The sequence below is a fragment of the Balaenoptera ricei genome, chromosome 12, assembly GCF_028023285.1.
Source record: "Balaenoptera ricei isolate mBalRic1 chromosome 12, mBalRic1.hap2, whole genome shotgun sequence".
Lineage (NCBI taxonomy): Eukaryota > Metazoa > Chordata > Mammalia > Artiodactyla > Balaenopteridae > Balaenoptera > Balaenoptera ricei.
In genome coordinates, this window is record NC_082650.1 from 87461607 (window position 1) to 87482055 (window position 20449).

General features: G+C 40.5%; 1 protein-coding gene across 2 annotated transcripts in view; it reads left to right on the top strand.

Moving 5' to 3' along the window:
- The window catches only part of COL9A1 (collagen type IX alpha 1 chain), an 83793-nt gene that overhangs the window by 55341 nt on the left and 8003 nt on the right, over window positions 1–20449 (top strand). For both annotated transcript variants that reach the window (XM_059942112.1, XM_059942113.1), the window contains 9 exons: window positions 5038–5091; window positions 5699–5770; window positions 6278–6313; window positions 7000–7044; window positions 8582–8614; window positions 11801–11947; window positions 12162–12216; window positions 13926–14114; window positions 19489–19566. In XM_059942112.1, coding sequence (XP_059798095.1) covers window positions 5038–5091; window positions 5699–5770; window positions 6278–6313; window positions 7000–7044; window positions 8582–8614; window positions 11801–11947; window positions 12162–12216; window positions 13926–14114; window positions 19489–19566 — 709 coding nt within the window. The remainder of the gene's footprint in view (window positions 1–5037; window positions 5092–5698; window positions 5771–6277; window positions 6314–6999; window positions 7045–8581; window positions 8615–11800; window positions 11948–12161; window positions 12217–13925; window positions 14115–19488; window positions 19567–20449) is intronic.

Consider the following 20449-nt stretch of genomic DNA (forward strand, 5'->3'; position numbering starts at 1 on the left):
TCCTTGAAATGCATTGGATGGGAGGTACAGTAAATCCTTCTGTGCTGCTTCCGTTCATAATTGACTTCTCACTTACTGCTGTAAGGTCGTCCTCAATAAATATTCCTTGAAATGCATTGGATGGGAGGTACAGTAAATCTTGCTATGCTGCTTCTGTTCATAATTGACTTCTCACCTAATATAAATTTTTCAGAAGAGTATCATGAGTGGTTATAAATATTATGGTTCTGGATCAGAGTTTTTACACCAAATGTACTTACTGAAAGATACATTTATTCTTTCATTTTACATCATTAAATTCATTTTCTTGGTAAATTCACACACTGTCACCTATTCCCCACAAGTTTGATCAGTTTTTCCTGCAAATCTTAAATTGAGAAGCCGAGTAGAAGGAATGAAACCTATTTCTAATGTGTCCTGTGAAAGAATCAAGGTTAACTGAAGTCTGTCTTTGAAATTAAAGTTCTCTTCTCCCCTTTCCTCACCATTGTTCCATCAACTTTCACCAATGCCACGGCAAAAAATATTGGAGTTTTGGCATCTCTAGGGATTACGTATGAGCACGTATCTTTACCACTTGTCTTGTGCTTCCTTCCGGCTTTCTCTGTCACATTCCCCTGGGTTTACACATGCATCTGGGTGACTCCTGGTTTAGAGCCAGCAGGTGGCTGGGGCCTCTGATTGGGTCCTACCGTGTAGTGGCTCCTGGTCCATCTTCCTCCTCCAGGCTTCTCAGAACTTGCCAGGGCTTTTGTTGAGTGGGTTGTGTTTGCTCTGCTCTCGTGATTTCAACTGGGATGAGTGCCACACAGATATACCCCCAGTTTTCTGAAGACTATATACTCGTGGAGTATGGAAGCCTGTCTCCTCTCTCTTGAAGTCTTCTACCCTGACCCCATCACCAACAGCTTCAACACAGAGGTCCCACATGATGTGCTGTTGAGTGACCTAAGCTGCCTTCCTACCCCACCAGACTCTGGAATATTCTCCCTGTCAACACTTCGTGAAGCAGCTGTGATGGTTATGGTGTAAACAGATTGTCCTCTGTTTCTGTGTGAGGGGATATTTAAACCTACACTGGAGAGAAATACAAAATACACAATGTTGTAAAATTGAATAAATCTTAAAAAATATTTCTGTGGCAAGCCTAAAAATTATCCCTGTAGTAGGACTAATATGATCTGCCAATGTTAATATGAAAATGGGTTTGTAAAAGCAGCAATCTTTAGCAATCATAACTCATCTTCTGGGTTGAACATCCTTTTTGCCAGAAAGAGGCATTTAGTGTAGACTACAGACTGAGTATAGAGATTTATAATTTCCCAGTTCTGAAACTGGCAAGGTACTAAGGATAATGTTCGTTCTTCAGCTACTTAGCATTTTGGGTTATCAGGCAAATACAACAACCATCACAATCTAGAGCACAGTGGAGTAAAATCCATTTTTTTGGTAAAATAATTATGACAACCCAAGTATAATAAAATGCATTTTTCGGTGGTATTTTAGAAGTCTGATAGTTCCATTTTGAAAGGGAGACTTCCATATTGAAGTATTTGTATTTATTAAAATGAGTTTTACAAAATACCTCCTAGAATTTGTTTATAAAAAAGGCGCCTTCTTAGTGATCTGACAGAAACTCGAGAAATGAGGACTAGAGACTGGTTTTTTCCAAGCATAACTCATGCTTTTAAAGAAATTTGGAAGATTTGAAGAGAAAAGAACGTTTAATGGAACATTTGATTAAAAACCATCATTTTGACTGATGTCTTTATTCCTTGGATAAACATAATAACTAGCACATCTGCGGTGCCTACTATGAGCTGGACGTTGTTCTAAGTACTTCATGTATCTATTAAATCCTCCCAAAAGCCCATTATACAGATGAGGAGACCGAGGCACAGAGGGGTTGAGTTGCCTGCCTGGAGTCAGCTGGTGCATGGCAGAGCCAGACTTCAGACCTGGCCTTGGGGCTCAGTGTCCAAGTCCCCATCTCCACCCTCTAATGCCTCCAAAGTCAAGGTTCCGCTGGATGTTTTTATTTGAAGTTAGCTTGGCAAATTCTAACGGCACAAAACACATTTAGCAAATTTTAGTATTTATGGAGCTTTCACAGTGAGCATTTAACAAGAATCTAAGTAAAGCTGGTGAAGACAAACGAACAGAACATAAGCCCCAGCAATTTCCTGGGTCTTACCCCAGACCTACAGAATCAGGACCTGGGGGAGAGGGGTGGAATGCGGAGGGGAATGGGGAGGTGGGGTGGTGAAGACACCAGTGAAATATATTTCTAAAACCTACTCAGGGGATTCTGATGCACAGCCAGGGTTCGGAATCACTGGTAGAGGATCTGCATCTTTTCTTTTTTCTTTAAGCCTTGATTGGCTTCTTAGATAGGGATGAATTGGAAGATGTGTCTTAACATGTTGGAGATAAATATGGTGGCACAGAGCACCCAAGAGAAAAATAGAGCATTTTCTTATGGTCTTCACATTTTCAGTGGTAGGATGTTGCCTTTTTTTCTGGTTCCTTCCGATTCTCTTGTTAAAACCCATAACTTTTGTCAAGAGGTTTGTAAATATAAGCCATGGGACAGAAGAGCCATTTCCCCACCAGCCTCTCTGGCCCACATCTGAGAATGTGGTTTCACCATAGCTGTTGAAACAGAAGAGATTTATCATTTTTTTAGCACTCTTGTTGTTACCAGGTTAGGGTGAATTGCTCCCTGCAGGATGTATTTAGTTTAACCTGTGTGTTTTTAGAGATTACTATTTATATCTCAATTGCTCATGTTCATCTTAGTTACAGGTGAAATTAAAGAACTTAGAGGAAGAATATGCATGTTTCTAGAACACATAGAAATCATAAGAATGGCCACGAGAATATCTTGCTCTAACTTTTTTTTTTTTTGTAGCTGTTTGGTCATTGTGAAAATAAACATTACCTTTTTGCACAGTGGGATGATTTCTATAGAAATACCTAAGTTCAGAATAGCCAAGGATTTACAAGCTAGACATGAAATAAAAATGAGGACCCACACGCTGTCTATTTGTGCAGGGACAGAAAAGTGAATGCCCGTAATTTCACCCATCCCTCCCCTGGTCCCACGTGTGTTGCCCTGTCACGGCTACAGGTCAGCAGAGCAGGCTGGCTAGACTGGGTTCTGAGCCATTCGTAGGTATTACCAAGGGCTGCCGGGGCTTGGAAAAGACTTCTGAACTGAATAATAAGAGCTCATGAAAGACAGAGAAAATAAGATTCCAGCAGAGAAAATCTTTGTCTTTGACTGAAAAGATAATTAATCTCTCCAAAAGTAAATGAAAGGTTATACAGTCCTTTCTTTTCATTTAGCCTTTTGGTTTGTGGAAGAGGAAAAGAGTATATTAATCATCTTTGTTTTGGATAAGATGGCATAATGGTTCATTTATTTAGAAATGAATACTTGAGGTTGTATCGAGAACTTTGCTTTCCCTTTCTGACACCATTAATTATGTTTCCCACCAATGACTGTTAATCGTTCTGTGAATTAAAGTCATTTTATCTCATTGACATTTAGGATTTCAGTCAGGACGCAGTTCAGAAATAATTTGAAAATGCCAGCAGAGCAGATGTACTGAAGAAAATCTATCTTGAACTTTGAAGTGCTGGGTCATATTAATGGGGTGAAACACAATCTTTATGTGTAGAGATGCATAGAAGAATCTATCATAGTGGCTGGTTTTCACCTGACTTATCAATATATCCTTCTAACATCCGTCCTCATGGGGCACTGCTTCTGGCTTCCAAGCTGCTCACAAGGGTTCCGTACCAATGTATTATTCAAACTCATGCATTAGACAGAACATTTATATAAAAGTTTCTGAAAAGCATTTAAGAGTATTTTGTTTAAATCACCTATAAGTCATATGAAACAACTGCCATGAAATTATAGCTAGAGACTTGTAATTTGGCATACATTTCTCAGTCCTTTAGAGCAACTGAAAATGCAGAAGGTTTATAGATCTTGACATTTTGTTCTTTTTATAGATGAATGAATAACATATGGGTCAGATCAGGATAATCTTATCAGAAGCACTTATAAATATTAAACATTAATATGAAGTTGTCATGTCATTTTAAAGAAAAACAAACTCAAAAGACTACCTTCATTTTGTGTACACCATCCAGGAAATGTGATTATTTATCCAGCAACCTCAGTGTTCAGCTTAGTTGAACTTGTGTTAGAAATGAAACAAGCTTTTGTCAGACTGCATACAAGTGTATGAAGTTCTCAGAGAAAGAAATTGAAGAGTTCATGGTGTTTCCTTTTCTCAAAGGGCTTAGAGTTTCAAATAAAAAATTGATATTGGCTCACAAAATGAAATTAGAGTGTTGCTTTTGGTGTATCTACATTATAAATTGTACTTTCCAAAGTCTATTTAATCTTTTAAGACATGATTAGAAGGAGTAGAACAAAGAATTTTTCAGAAACTTTATAAATTTCTACTGTTTATGTCTTTTTGAAGTTACAGTAGTAATTTGAAGGCGAACATCTCTGTCCTGTGTCTTTTTCACTCTTTCGAGGTTCAAGATCATTTGCCAGATACTGCTTTAAAATGTACTGTAGATGTGAAATTTACTCTGTGTTTTACACATTTATGTGAAATTCAAAATTTTACTATACCTATACCTCAAGAACATGTAGTCTAAATGAGAGGATAAAGCATGTACACAAGTCACCATAATCTAATTTGGATGGTGAAGTAGATGCTGAAAATTCCTAACTGCCATTTCTTGTAGATGTATCAGGTATGATGTCCATCGAACAGTCTGTATTCACAACAAACAGCATTAGGACTGTTAGAACTCAGGATGAACACTGAGGAGGCTGCAGGCATTTAATATAAAGGTCTCTGCCTTCAGTTGAAGATGGGGAGAATACTTTGGTGACCTTTATATTTAGACAAAAACCTAGGTAGCATGTTACTTCATTGAAATAGTGATTAAACATTTGCATTTCGGCAAACTGTCTGGTTGACCATCATGTTTGTGTGTTTCTAGGGCAGTAGAGGTGAACAAGGACCAGTAGGACCCCCAGGACTACCAGGTAAACTGGTAAGTAATATTTCTAGTCCCTGGCCGTTTATTTGCTTCATACGAAACACAATAAATTTTTTAAAAGAAGCGAGGAGAGAAAAATAATTTACAAAGGGTAACTGAATCACCCTTACTTGTTTTCTGTTCCTATGTGAATGTGTGAAAATGTAAATGAGGAATTTCAAATTAAATCTAGGAGACCCTTAAAGGGTATTTTAATCAGCGTGGTTTGTAGCATTTATTGGAAAACTGGGAGAGATACAAAGTGCTACATTTGGCTCCTGGTTGTTCTTGGCCTTGGAGAGCAAGTGTGTGAATGCCGCCTTTTACTTCTCCAGCCGTGCTTGTTTACACAGCCAGCGAGGCGGGGACTCAGCTCAAAGAGCCCACTGTTGGGAAGGGGTGCTAGCTCTGGAGCTGGGGACCTCAGAGGTGGGATGGAGTCGGGGGGTGACTGGCTCTCTTCTCCTGGGAGTTGGGAGAATGACAAATTTGAGAAGCAGAGTTAAACCAACATAGCACATTTATTCTAGACAGGAGTCCACACACCCAAGGTTGCGTCTGGCTTATGTGCTTTCAATGTTTCGGTAGCAGTGGTTCTGGGGACTCTGTGTTTGTCTTTCAGGGTTCTCTTGGCAGCCCTGGCCTCCCCGGTTTGCCTGGTCCCCCTGGACTTCCTGGAATGAAAGGTGACAGGGTAAGATACCTAGCTGTCCAGAAAGTTCCTTATTTGGAAGGGTGATTTCTACTATGTTGAGAAACCAAGGTCGCTTTTGGCCCAATGGAGAATTTTTCTAGAAATTACCATAGAGAGCTATCAAGAAAGATATCTTAAATTACTGAGAGTTGAGATTAAGAAACAAAAAAAAAATCTATTAATATAGTAATTTATCAGAAGGGAAAAATAAAAGCTGAGTAAAGTAAAAATTTCAGCTGTAATCACACCTCCTATTTAGTTCTAAACTTCCAGTCCTACTAATTACATTTGACATGGATGTGATCAGAGGACACTTCAGGTTGCCAGTGATTTTTTTGGACAATTGTCAGTTTCTCCAGGTCTGACCTGACTCTTGCTAGGTGGTGAGGCGATGGGGATTATTCATACTTGTTCCTATTCACCAGCCCAATAAGGGGAGTTGGTTCGTTTGAAATTATATAGTTAAAAACCTCAAAACACTGAAAAAGTATATTTTATTCATTACAGGGTGTAGTTGGTGAACCTGGTCCAAAGGGTGAACAGGTAGGTGCCACGTGTGAAATGCAGCGCTTAATGTGCATTAATGTGCTTTACCAGCAGGGGGCACTGGCTGATCTGCGGTGTGGGTAGAACGTGGAGGCTCAATGTACTTCATAGTGAGTGAAACGCAGGGTTTAATTTGGTCTGTAGCCCTATCTACCATTTTAATAAGCCGGAGCGAATGATGGCTCTGCCTTCAAGAATACACATGGTCCTTCCTTTGCAGAGAATGGCCCTGTCTCTCTTACGCAACAGATGGGTTTACTCCAGTCTGATGAGGCCTTCCATAGCCGCATCATAATGTTTTGTTTTTTCTTTACCAAGCCCTTAGCAAATAAACAATGCATGTGAATTAGAGTTAGTCCTTGCCCTGGTGTTTTTTTTTTTGGTTGTTTTTTTTTTCAACTGTAAGAGCCCTTTTTAAGTATTACCTAATTATAAAATTGCTGGATATAGTCATTAATCCTTAACTTTAGCAGAAAGTCAACTTCACCTTCTGGCTTTTCTCTGGGCTGTTTTCTGGGTTGGACAAGCCCCTGACAGCTAGATAGGAAAACCACTGAGATCATTTCGTATTTCTGCATGATCTTGGGGGGCACCGCAGGGACTTTTGAATGCTTCTCAATGTTGACTGGTTAAAATTGAGCCAAGGAACTAAGAATTTTAAAAATGTGACTTTTAATTTTTAGGGTGCCTCTGGTGAAGAGGGAGAACTGGGAGAAAAGGGTGAACTCGTAAGACACTTTTTTTTTTCTGGTTATTGATGGAGACTCACTGATTTTGAACTGTATTAGAAACATACATACTTTTTCTTTTCTCTGACCTTGCTATCCTTGCTGACTTCTTTAAAGGTAATACGTTTCTTACATAAGCTAAAAAACAACCCCCGAGAATCGCACCCAAGATCAAGTAAAGTGGAGGGGAAACACGCCAACATTGATAGACGTGGCCTTAAGTGTTGGGAGGACAAAGCGTTCCCTTTGGAGGGCATGTTTTCTTGTGGTTTTCCATCTAGATATTCAAGGTGATTCTTATATGGCTGTAGACAAGTCTATGAAAAGTGCCCATCACGGAAACAAAATTAAAGCTTTATTATAGTTTGTATTATAGGTTATTGTAGTTAGAGAGTTGAGGCCCCCAAGTTTGACCGTGGGTATTCTCCACGGCCTTTTGGAGTCTAAGACCCTCCAAAGAAGTGATTCCAACTCCAGGGGAGGCTTCTGCTAAATCTCCAGGAAGGCGGGGAGGAGGAGAGCAAGTCATCACCTCCACAGCACTGCTAGGTCTGCTGGCTTATCCTTATGGTTAAGAGACAATCTAACGGGACCTCGTGTGGAAACTTATGCTTGGTCCTTTGGGGGTGTGTGTGTGACAGAATTCTCAGAAAATAGTTTCAGAGAGCTTTTAGTACAGGAGAAAATGCTGATAGTGTTTTATTCAGAGTTTTAGGATTTCAGTTAACATCCGAATGAGGCAAAGCTTCCTAACTATTAAGTAAATTAGAAAAAGGGTGATTTCAATTTTATTTTCTGTTGAAACTGTTCATTTTATAAGCTAAGAGGATGTTTTATTTTTTAATTTATTTATTTTTAAATTTTTGTTTCTTTATTTTTGGCCGCACTGCGCAGCTTGTGGGATCTTAGCTCCCCTACAAGGGATCGAACCCGTGGCCCCTGCATTGGAAGCGTGGAGTCTTAACCACTGGACCTCCAGGGAGGTCCTTAAGGGGACGTTTTAAGTCATCCTGTTTTGTAGTGGACATGCACTGACGTGCTAAGATGAGCTGAATTCATACCTAGAACTAGTGGTGGGAGATAGTCAAGGTTTTTTTTTAAGCATAAGAGCATGCATATTTGGTTTGATAGACTTTTGGGGATGAGTTTAAAATATTGTTAGAGTTTCAGAAATGAAGTCATCTGGTTTAAATGTCTATTATGTTTTATAACAGCATGCTAGCTTAATGTCTTTTGACTTGCACATTTCAGTTCTCCACACCTAGCATTTTAAATCTGAATGCAGCCTTGGAGAGCTGTGATTCAACCCTATTATTTAACAGACAAGTTAGCCAAAGGCTGGGAGGTTACCAGGTTTACACTGGGTCCTGAAGTTAAGTAGCAGAGCTGGGACCAGAATCCAAATTGTGAATCTAATTTTTTTCTGTGGTGTCATGGTTCTTCTGTTCATGGTTTTCTATTGAGTTTGGCAGCATGATAACATTTTTAGAGTTTTTAGTAAACATTGTTCTAATATAATTTTGTTTTATTGATTTAGGGAGATATAGGATTACCTGGCCCAAAGGGATCTGTAAGTATAATGAACAGTAACAGTATAAAAAATAAAAATATGAATAAAGCTATAGAAAATGCAATGCTCTGCTTTATGAAATCATTCTAGAAAATTCAATTCTAAAAGGACTTACCTTTAAGGAAATTAACATCTAAACTTATTCTTTAAGTAGTGGATTAGTCCAAAGAAAAAACCTCACAACACTGTAAATGGATCTGCCTTTTGACCTAATCACTCTAAAGGAAGTTTTTTTTTTTTTTTTCATATTATAAGTGGTTCACTGAATATACATCGTAATTTCTTACACAAATGGGTTATTTTATAAGAACTGACCTGTGCTTTGCAGTGACAAGAACATGAGTGAATTTCATTGTCAGTCATAGCATTGCAAATATTTCAGTAATTTTCTTAATCTTCTGTGTGTTCTCGTTGGGGAAGTAAGATATAGGCACGATACCTAAGAAAATACAGATAATTATTAGAGCGAGAAAATAACCATCTCATTCAATTTATCATTTTACAGAAACTAAACTGATGTCCTTAGAGATTAGATGTATTCAGAATTCTAGAATCAATTAATAGCAAATCTAGAATGGCTTGCTAATCTGAAAGGAACGCACATCTAATAAAATAAGAAATTTAAGATAATACAAGGAGAAAGGAGGAAGCTCAGACTTCAATCTCAAGTGCATCTATCACCAGCTTCCATTAATCTCCAAGTCTTCTTGTTTCTGGAATCCCCGCCCCCGACTTCTCTCTGTCCTGGTCCAACGTGTTATCCTCGTGACAGCCAATGCCATCTAGATGAAAAGATAAAGCCCACTATCTATTCCTCCTCTGCTTAAAACCCTTTAAGAATAACATTTTAGAGAATAATTCAGACTCTTAGCAAATGCATACAAAGCCTTCGATGAAGTGGTCCGACCTCTCTGGAATGTCATCTGTCTGTGGTTCTTTTTTACTTGCCATATGCTGTTTAATGCCTTGTGGTCTTCTCCTAGTCCAGGACACTCTTTCTCTTTCCTTAGAATAGTACCTCCTACCTAAGCATTTAGCACCATCCTCAGCTCAGCTTTCTCCGGGAGGACCCACCCAGCCTTGGTTACACTGCCCTGCCCTGGGCTCTTCACGCAGCACTGAGATGGAAACTATTATATTGTATTATCTTACCTGTTTACATACTGCCTCTAAACACCACGTGACAGTCTCAAGCTTCAAATAACAGCTTTATGCCTAAGAATCTTTGACAGAAATCGTTTAGGATCGAGAACAATGTAAAGAGTAAACCTTGATAGAATTTGGTAATGGAAATCCTCCTTCATTGTCTAGAAATAATCAGTAATGTTCCAAGGTGAGAAGTCAAGTTATAAAAGAAAAAAGTGGATGAACAATGCAGGTGTGAAAATGAGTTAATTTCATTTAAATTTGGATATAATACTAGGAATGAGCTCTTGATTCATTACCTCCCCTCCTACCCCTGTCTTTCCTGACATTACCCAAGTAATACAGATGAAATTGAAGTGCACCGTCCCAGAATCAGGGGAAAAGAGTTACTAACAGAAAAGCTTTTCCTTTTCTCAGTGATTTCAGCAAGACAAAGCTGGTAAGTGGGTGAGGTCTGCACTCTGGTTTCTACATCAGCGTATCCCTCCTCAAGTGAGGAATTCTTTCCCAAAGACCCAGGGCCCTGTGACATCCTGGTCATGTTGGCCCTTGATCTCTTCATCAAAAATGCCCTGCTCCTTGTTCTAGCAAAATTTCAGATGTTGCCAGCAAGATAATACCCAAAGACCCAGGGCCCTGTGACGTCCTGGTCATGTTGACCCTTGATCTCTTCATCAAAAATGCCCTGCTCCTTGTTCTAGCAAAATTTCAGACGTTGCCAGCAAGGTAATACACTCTGATTTGGCCTCCTTTGTTTTCCGCCAGCTCTTTTAGCACATTCTGAATTCATTTTGGCTTCTCCTCCGGGTTTTTTAGAAGTTGCTATGGTCTTGCATACCAGTCACCCGACAATTCCCCAGCCTTCGTTCCATAACACATCCTTAGCTTTCCCCCTTGACCCTGATTCTGGAAATCTTTTAAGCCATAATTTCTTCATAGAGGCAATTTTGACAGGTTGACTAAGATGAATATCAATTTTTTTTTGTATAAAGAGAGATTGGAAGAAGCACACTCCGTGAGCTTTCTTTAGATGTGTCTAGTGAAAGCCTTGCATCATCACCTTTATTCCTTCAGTTTAAAACATGTGAGCTTTTGAACAAGTTGGCTTTTCCTAGATAAATGTTGCATATGGAAAAGAAGCAGGATTGAGCTGCTTTATGAACATTCAGATCTTGAGCAGTGGTGTTCCCTCCATGTCTCCTGTGCTTTTATCTTCTCGTTTTTATTTTGAAAACAACAGTCCGCTGAAACTACTTTGCCACAAATTCCACCAGAGGTAGTTTAAGAAAAAGTGAATTAATTTAGTCTCTCTGTAAAGCAGTTTTTGTAGATGAGGACTTTAAAGATGCTTTTTAGTGGTCTGCTTTCAGAAGAAACATTTAATTGGTATATGCTTTTGTGCTAAGGCAATAATTGGTTTCTTTTTAACATCTTTAATGTTTAGATTTTTAACTTCCTCAATACTTAGATAAATTGTGGACTCACTCTTTTTGTTCTGGCATTTTAAATGCACTGATTAAGTTTTATGTTAGTATTTTATAATTCCTGGATACATCTGGCTTCTTCAAACTCTCCAAAGAATGTTATAAAGGCTAAATAACTTATGTTCTTGGAAATATCTTTATTCTATGCTTTCTATATTGGTGATAGAGAATGTGACATGTCTTGTGAACTCAGTGGCCTTTTTGTGGCCAGAAAAAGTTAACCCGTTTTATTAAAAATTAACGTGCTCTTAGAAGTGACTTCAAGTGTGAAGAATGTGGTTTTAAAATATATTATTCCCATTAACATTTTGAAATAATAACCATACCCCAAAGAAAGATCTTTAACACGTTTCCTTGAGCTGGAATTCTAAGAGATTGGAGAGCTGCTGTGTGGCATTACGTACGTTTACCTTGAGGCTTTGTAAGCTCTCAGCAAACACGTCTTGGGAGACAGAGCGTAAGTAAACCCGCAGTTTCATGGCAGCGCTTGTATCAACGTGAAGCAGACGCATTCCTTGCGTCTAGCCTGGACTTACAGCGTGTCCTTGTGTTCCAGGCAGGTAACCCCGGGGAGCCTGGCTTGAGGGGACCCGAAGGAAGCCGGGGGCTGCCTGGGGAGGAAGGACCGCGAGGACCACCTGGCCCGCGAGGCGTGCAGGGAGAACAGGGCGCCACCGGCCTGCCCGGGATCCAGGGCCCTCCCGTGAGTGTTGGGCAGCCCCTGGGGTTTCCCTTTGGAGATGCCATCCCACGGCAGGGGGCGCGGGGGTAGCACCAGACCTCAGCGGCTCAGCAGCATGGGGCCAGCTCTTCTGGTTCCAGCCACCTGGTCCCTTGCCCAGCCTGTCGGTTTACCATTGAACAATGTCCCCTTTGTGGTTCCATGTACAAACTGGCTTTTGTCTCTTCTGTCCCAGGGCAGGGCACCAACGGACCAGCACATTAAGCAGGTCTGCATGAGAGTCATACGAGGTAAATAAATCATCGCCGCTTGGCTTTTTGCGTGCTGTAAAGGCGGGGGATTTTGAATAACAGCAATTTCACGTCTGTTCTAGTTAATCGGTATATGCGTTTGTGCTAAGGAAATAATAGGTTTCTTTTTTAACATCTTTAATGTTTAGATTTTTAACTTCCTCAATACTTAAACTATGGACTCATTCTTTTTGTTCTGGCGTTTTAAATGCATTGATTTAGTTTTATGTTAGTATTTTATAATTCCTGGATACATCTGGCTTCTTCAAACTCTCCAAAGAATGTTATAAAGGCTAAATAACTTAGGTTCTTGGAAATATCTTTATTTTATGCTTTCTATATTGGTGATATAGAACGTGACATGTCTTTTGAACTCAGTGGTTCGCCATGTGCAGTAGCTTATAGCCTCAAGGAAAAATATTACCTTTCTGGGCTCGCCTGGATTTTTTTTGCCAGTGGGGTTAATTTACAAGAAAGCATGCACACACACACACACACACACAGATACAGACACTTTTTCCCCCCTTTGGAACACAAATTCTGAGGCTCTTTCCCCTCTTAATATCTTACCACTTGGTGTGTACCTGGCACTGACCTAGGCTCTCTCTATAGATTATATGAGAAGTAACTGGCAGACTTCTGCCCAGAAGAAGCCTGTGGAGATTGCTATTTATTATTTGATTCTGGTTGGAACCAATTCTATCATGAAGAAACACTCATCTTTTGTGTGTTCAGGAGGTAGTATAATTTGTCTAGTAGAATCATAAACTTTTTCAGGATGAAATGGTTCCCGCTATATTTGAAAACCAATATCGCAGACATCTTATCTTGAAAGAATATTTCCATTTTAAACATTAAGTGCTGAGAAAATTATGACTTTATGTGAACTCTTACTTAAATAAGGCCAACTTAGGATACTTGCATTTGAACAATTTAAAAATCTTGTTGAGAAATGTGTTTCCAATTCATTTTCTCCTTCACACCCTAAATTAAAAAAAAAAAATTACACTAAAGTATTTCCCCTATTTTAATGGGAAAATGTTCTTGTTCTCCATGGTTTTAGTGGATGTTTCTTAATCTATTTAATGCTTCCTGAAAGACCCTACACAGTTATGAATTTTTAAGACAGGCAGTGACCATTCCTAAGAAGCAGGCTTTCTTTAATGTCTGGTGTCTCTTCCAAGCACAGAAAAACTTTTGAGAAGGAGAATTAATAGAAAGTCATGAATCCTCAGGGTATTTCATATTACTTAATATCTCCAAGCTAAAAAGGTGAGCCTAGGTCTCAAATGGTATCTCAGTACTAATTCTGGACAATGTCCTTGCATTTGAGAAGCTTCTGGATGTCCACTTCTTCCTGTGTTGAGAAGCTCACTTTCTTTTCATCCTGGCTTTTCAGGTAACCAGCCAGGTTCAGGTGACACACTTATCTCTTTGGACACCGCTCAGCCCTGAAGTGTAAGGTCTTTTATCCCCTTGTCTCACAGCAGCAGGACCAGATCCATCCAGGGAGGGCTGAACAAAGCAGCACCAGTGAAACTTCCTGGCAGAAAGCCCGTGGAAATGACCCAGCTTTATTCAGGCCTCACCAGCAGTTTTGAAGCTCTGGTGACACATTTAGAAAAAAGACACTTGAAATAGTTCTTTTTTCGTTTGAATCGCTTTCATGTTTCTGACTTCCCTGGACTGTTTTGTTTATTATCTCTTAGAGCATTTTGCTGAGATGGCTGCAAGTCTCAAGCGTCCAGACTCCGGAGCCTCGGGCCTCCCCGGGCGGCCTGGCCCCCCTGGTCCCCCAGGCCCCCCTGGAGAGAACGGTTTCCCAGGCCAGATGGGACTTCGAGGCCTCCCGGGCATGAAGGGCCCCCCCGGGGCTCTTGGTTTGAGGGGAGCGAAAGGTAAGGCATTTTGTCCACGTGGAACCAGGAACACACACTGGCTTTTTTCAGATGAATTCACTTGTCCTAAAGGGCCAGGTATCTATGAGACAAGAAGATGGATTGTTCTCTTTTACTGTGGTGATGGTAAAGATTAGAGAACTATCGTTTGATATTTTCTTGACCTTGGTGTGTGACGACAGTAGACCCAATACCAGAATTAAGGTCTCTTGACTTTTGGTACTGATCTTTTACAGTTACACTGCTTTAATTATAGTTCAAGATAAACTTTACAGGATCTGGTAAAGGATCTTTAAAGTTTTGTTTGTTTGTTTGTTTGTTTGAGACCTTAATATCATTGTAGAGCTCTTCTAAGACGGCAACTGGCCCTCGAATGTTTGTATCTGTTACTTCAAGTAACAAAATTTGTTAGCAGGACATCAGAAAAATCAGAGCGTGAGTCAAAGCCGCCTCCCTCTTCTTTTAAAGAGTGACACTGGATATCAGTTTTGTTGGTTTTTTTTTAATTTTCGGCTCTGAGGTACAACTTTATTCCTTATTTAACATGTGAGAGGGTGTGAGGGAGTTTGTTTCTTCTCCTTTTATTTAAAGCAAGTTAAGCCCTGGACACCAGTATTTTGTAGGAAAGCGGGATTGTGAGTGTGTTAGGTATTCTGCAGAATTTGCAGAAGAACTGGCTGCTTCTGATGCTGTTTGCTAGGTGATGTGAGTATGTCAGCACGGGGGCCGGTGGGCCTGGGATAATCGACAGAAGGGACTAAAAGTGCAGAGTTTCTGCATCATGATGAGCGACTGACAGCTCTCTGCGGGAACTTCAGAAAAACGTGGCATCAAAAACAAGAGAGGGACTTTGGTTTCTTAGGCAGTGGTGCTCCAATTAGGGATAAATATTATGGTGCTAATGGTCAGAGGTCAAGCAAGATGCCTTTCTGGATCTGTAGATGAATGGCTGATGTGTTTGGCTCACGACACCCTCAGCTGGAACAGTGCTGTTAATTACTTTTTTTGTTTGTTTTGGCATGTGCAGAGATGCGTGTTAAAAAAAAAACAAAATGAGCCCTAATTGGGGCCTCTTGTAAACCTGGCACGATTTCCATGTTTTTGGAGGCTGGACAAAATCATACGGAGAGAGCTCCAAGTTCACCTTAAAGAGAACTGGACCTCTTCTCTGAAAGAACCCCTCAGCCATTCATTCATCTTGGTCCTGCTTTGAGCTTGCGCTCAGGAATCCATAGCGGAGGTGCTCTCCCCGTGGTCGGGCTCCGCTCGCTCCATAAACCAGTCTAGGGAGCTCCATGCTGTGGGCGGACTGCTGGCTGGGCTGGCCCTGTGCTGCCCCAGCCCACGGATGCCTCCTCTGCCTTGGTGAGTTCACTAAAGTGAACTGAAGTACAGCGGTTCCGAAAGAGTGGTCCCTGCAGCACTGCATCACCCAAGACCCCCTGAGTCAGCAACTCCAGAGAGGGGCCCGCAGGGGAAATGCCCAAGTGCAGGGTGGTCCTTACCCGACAGGCAAGCTCCCGCCTTCCCAGGGAAGGCCACCTTGTAGGGCCAAGAGGATCACAGCCCTGTTTTCTCTGGCCAAAAGGAAGTCTCCATATTTGGGGCCGATCTTAATTTTGAGTGAGTAGGAGCCCACTCCTGAAGCCCCATCTCATTTCCTGAGACAGGAAAATGTCTGTGCACTTGCTCTACCAGGAGAGCCTGCCAAGGGCTGCCTTCTCCAGCCTGGGCTCCGTGCGGGACTGACCCGAGGAGCTTTAAACGCTGCTCGTGTCTGGGTCCCGTTCCCAGAGATTTTGATTGACTTGGTCTAGGCCCCAGGCTTTGAAAATATTCCCCAGGTTATCTGAACAAGCAATCAGGGCTGAGAAGCTCTGGAAACAAAGGTGACATGATCTGGGCACTTTCCGGGAAGCTGGGAATCGCAGCGTGGAATTGTGTCTGGGTTGGGCTGGGTTGGCTCCAGTAGTGAACCTTATTTTGAAGGGAAGAAAAATATATTTCTATATTTGGAACCTGGGAAATGTCTCTGGCACGAAGTTCATTCATCAAGCAGAGTTCGATGTTACAAGGGACTTCCTCCTATTTTTTTCTGCAGTGTTTATGACATAGCCTGTAATCTAGAAGTGAGATAGTTCTTTTCTTTTTGCTAAAGAACTTTCTCGCCCCGCCCTCCTCCATACCTTTCTTGGCATTGGGTTCCTTTAAAACAGCATTTCCACTGAGTTCTACTTCTTAAGATTTGGGGTGTGGGCAGAAAGGAATAATCAGATTTTCTGTTTCAGTCGATGCTGTCATACATTTGGAGCTGTATGGTTTTAGGTAATTGGACTTGACCTTTCTTGTCCACCACATACATTAGTAGTCCTACTTAGTAGAAAACACATAGTGTTCTACTACCCAAAGGTAGTAAAACAAATTTTCCTTGAGAATAAACACTCCACCATTTGAAACTTAACTGTTCCACCAATCAGAGAAGAGACGTGTTTCATTGTCACCTGTTGCTTTTTTGTTTTCATGCTTAACAAAGGAGGGATGGTGGAAGTCTTGGTTTGCCATAGAGTTGCTTTGAGGGTCTTTTTCCAGCGAAATTGCTCTGTAGATAAGTTTTATTAAAACAAGTAAGTTTTACTAAAGCTTTTAACAGTTCAGGCTATGTCTTAATCAAATCACTGTTTTCTTCCTAAAAAGTTACTTTGAAAAACACAGTGGAACATTTTTAACAGGAGCTAGTAGAAAAAAGCCTCAGACCGTACTGAAAGCTTCCATCATGTTTGTGTATTTTTTTGGTTTTCATCGACATGTTTTGCACACTTTTACACAAACGCATTAGAGCTATGTGTTCATTTCATGTGATGCTTGAGCAGAAACACGAGAGGCATCTGACTGGCCCTGGGTCCACTTTACTTAGGATTAAGTCAGTCTTTCATGTCATCAGTACTCTTTTTAAATGTTCATGGTTTGTTAATTTTAAGCCCCTTTGAGGAAGGCTGTGTGTATTTTTAGATCTTTCAGTGGGGGCAAGCAGACGTGTCCCCATGTTAACGAAGGCTTGGGAAGGTACACCGGGCATATCTGAGACTCACCTTTTCCAGTATTAATCTGCTCACCTGGAGGTGACACATCAATTATAGCTTCCAGATAGATGAAATCGATAGCAATTTTGGAGCAATGAGAATTTCTCTAGTTTCCCCAACTCTGTTTGTAAAGAGCTATTTTTTGATTCAAACTGTCTATTCCCTTCATACCTTATGCAAAGCTTATTTTACAAGCTTTTTATATGTCTTTTCTGACAATAGGCTAACAAAGGTGGACTTTAGTTCCCTGAGCCAGGTTTCCTATGTCTTGAAGGAAGACGTGACCAGTGTTTGAAGAAGTAGATTAACCCTGGGGGTTAGCAGAGCCGACACACGACGGCTGCGGCAGGTTGCAGTGTGGCTCTGTCCCGGGGCTCGTCGAAAATGTGTTTTCCCATGACTGACCACCAAAAACCAGTTTCAAAGCTAAGACAGGGGTCTTTTTTTTTAATTTGGAGAAAATGTTATTCTATATTATCATACAGTGCTGTTTATTATTGTCACCATGCTGTCTGTATTCCCTTTATTCTGCAGTGTCCAAATATGTTGGCAATCCCATCCAATGAATTTTTACTTTCAGATCTTGTGTTTTTCAGTTCTAGAATTACCATTTTTTTCCTTAAGAGTTTTCATATCTCTCCGGAAATCTCACATCACTTCGCCCATTATTTCCATCTTTTCCTATAAGTTTGGTAACATATATTGATATATAAAATAGTCCTTTTAAAGAGCCCGTGGTCTTACTCCTCGCAAACAACATTTTGAAGTTGGTGCGGCTTCATGCTAGAGCGTGCTTAACTGTCACGATCGCTGTGAAAGTTGCATTTTAATTTATAATCTTCATCTCGTGTCTTCAGAAAATGTGGCACATTCTCACTGCCAGCCTCAGAAATTATAAGATGACATATTTAAATTGCTAAGTTAACAAGAGAGCTTAAGCTGTTAGTTTTAAAAATGCTAATTGTCATATCTTCCTAATACAGTAAGGCCATATTGATGGTGAGTATAAGAAACAACTAGTTTATGTATGAGTTCAAGCTGAGCTGTACATCCTTTCACAGTATTTATAAAATTTAAATTGTTTTCAAAATGTAGTTGATTCACCATAAAAATGTTCACACAAGGACATTCACAGCTAAAGTTAAAGTGTGGTAACTTTTAAACATTCATGTCACAATTAGAGACTTTTGACTATTTGACAAATGCGCAGATAGTTGTACAGAGGTTCTTCCTATTTTTGTTGTGCACGTGACTTTGTTTTTTAAATGGTAACAAACCTGTCAATATTCAATGAGGTTGGGCGAATATGTGGAAAAAGTGATTATGTATAGAATTTGTTGCAAAATGCTATTGCATCTTGTAACAATGTAGTAAAATAATAATATACTACTATTCTAATGGGATAGTAGAACTGGTCTTGTACTAGGAGCAGCATATGTCATTTAGGACCAGTTAACTAAGGTATTAGGTCATCTTGTTAATGAGACCAAGTTTCTAAGTTTGGTCTCTGCAGGGCCAGGATAATTCATGTAACTTTGTTCTGTGGCTGCCGAATCCCCGAATTCAATCAACTGTCTTGCAAACACACATGGTTAGTTGCTATTACAAATGGGATCTGTTTTCATGTTGGATCTGCATATTTCTGATTAAACTTATTTTCCTAGTTATTTGATAATTTCGTTGCTATTACAAGTGGGATCTTTGTTCACTACATCTTATCACTGATTGTTGTTTGTATATATGAAAATGATTGATTTCCATGTATTTTGTACCTTGCTACTTTACTGAATTCTCTTATTGCTTTTAGTAGAGTTTGAGTTGATTTTCTAGGGTTTAAGATAAGCAGTCATATCATCTGAAACTAGGGATGGCTCAAACCAAATAATAAATAATAATGATAAAGTGGGCATCTTTGTAATGTTCTGGCTATAATGAAGCTGCTCTTTGTGCTTCCCGTTAAGCATTATGCCAGCTTCAGGGCTGAGATAGATATACTTTATCATGTTAAGGAAATAGCCTGAGTCTTTTTTTATTGACTGTTGTATCAGGGATGCATGTTTAATTGTCAAATATCTTTTCCAGCATCTACAGATATGATCATTTGATTTTTTTCCCCCTTAGATCTCTTAATATAATTAACTTGATTTTTGCCTTGCTACATACTTACTACGACCTACATTGTGGCAACTTCCTACTTTTTGGTTTCTGAATGTAGGCTTTGCTTTAAGTTTAAAAATATGGAACTTTACTTTTATAGACATATGGATCAATAACATTTCTCTAATGAAACGCAGGTGACATGGGGGAAAGAGGTGATCGTGGCCCTCCAGGAAGAGGTCCCAAAGGTTTGCCCGGGGCTTCAGGTCTCCCAGGTAAGAATGGGCAGGATGGGGTGGGACCTTGGTAGCGAGTGGTTGGTCTGAATTGGATCACATTTTACAGATTTGCTCTTTGTTTGCCTGTGCTTATCATGTGATGTGCAATAATGGCTGGCGGCCATCTTTCAGGACCAACGTTAATGAAGAGTTAAATAGTCTGTAAATCAAGTCTGTATTCTTTGAGAGAAAATACATGTCAGGGCTTGAAATATTACTTTCTTGAATAAATACTTTAAAAAATAGTGTCAAGGTCCAACCACAATGCACTCGTTATAAAATTCTGAATGAATGGGGTCCTGTCCACTTCTAGCCCAGTTGAGAGTTCCCTCTTCTTTTCTTTTAAACCAAAAAGTCAGAGCAGCAGGAAAACGAGTCCAGGTCTTCAGCGATTCGTGACGCACGGGGAGTAACTGACATTTTATTCTAAAAGCTTCTCCTTCAGGCATCCAGACCCTCCAGAGGCCCACGTCCCCAAATAAATAAACCTGAACATTCCTACTCACGAAAGTCATGCCCAAGGACGCATCCCAGCTGGGTCGACCAAGGTGACAAAGTGGCCTCTGTGTGAGAGCCCGGGTCCTCTCACTGGCCGTCTGTTCTCTTTACACACTGGCTGCTCTGTGGCCGGAGTCCAGGCTGCCGCACGTTGGGAATGTCTGCCAGGTCGAACCACAGAAGCAGCCTCGCGGGCAGAAAGCCAGTTCAGTTGAAGAGCATGAATGGCCTGCAGTCTCCCAGCAAACGCTCTGATCACTGCTGGGCCAGGGCTCAGGAAGGGCCCCAAAGCTTCCGGGAGACCAGTCCGGGGAGGTGGGGCTTGTGCAGGGGGGTGGCCCACACTCCCACAGCGGATTTGGAAAACTTGGTTGAGGGAAAT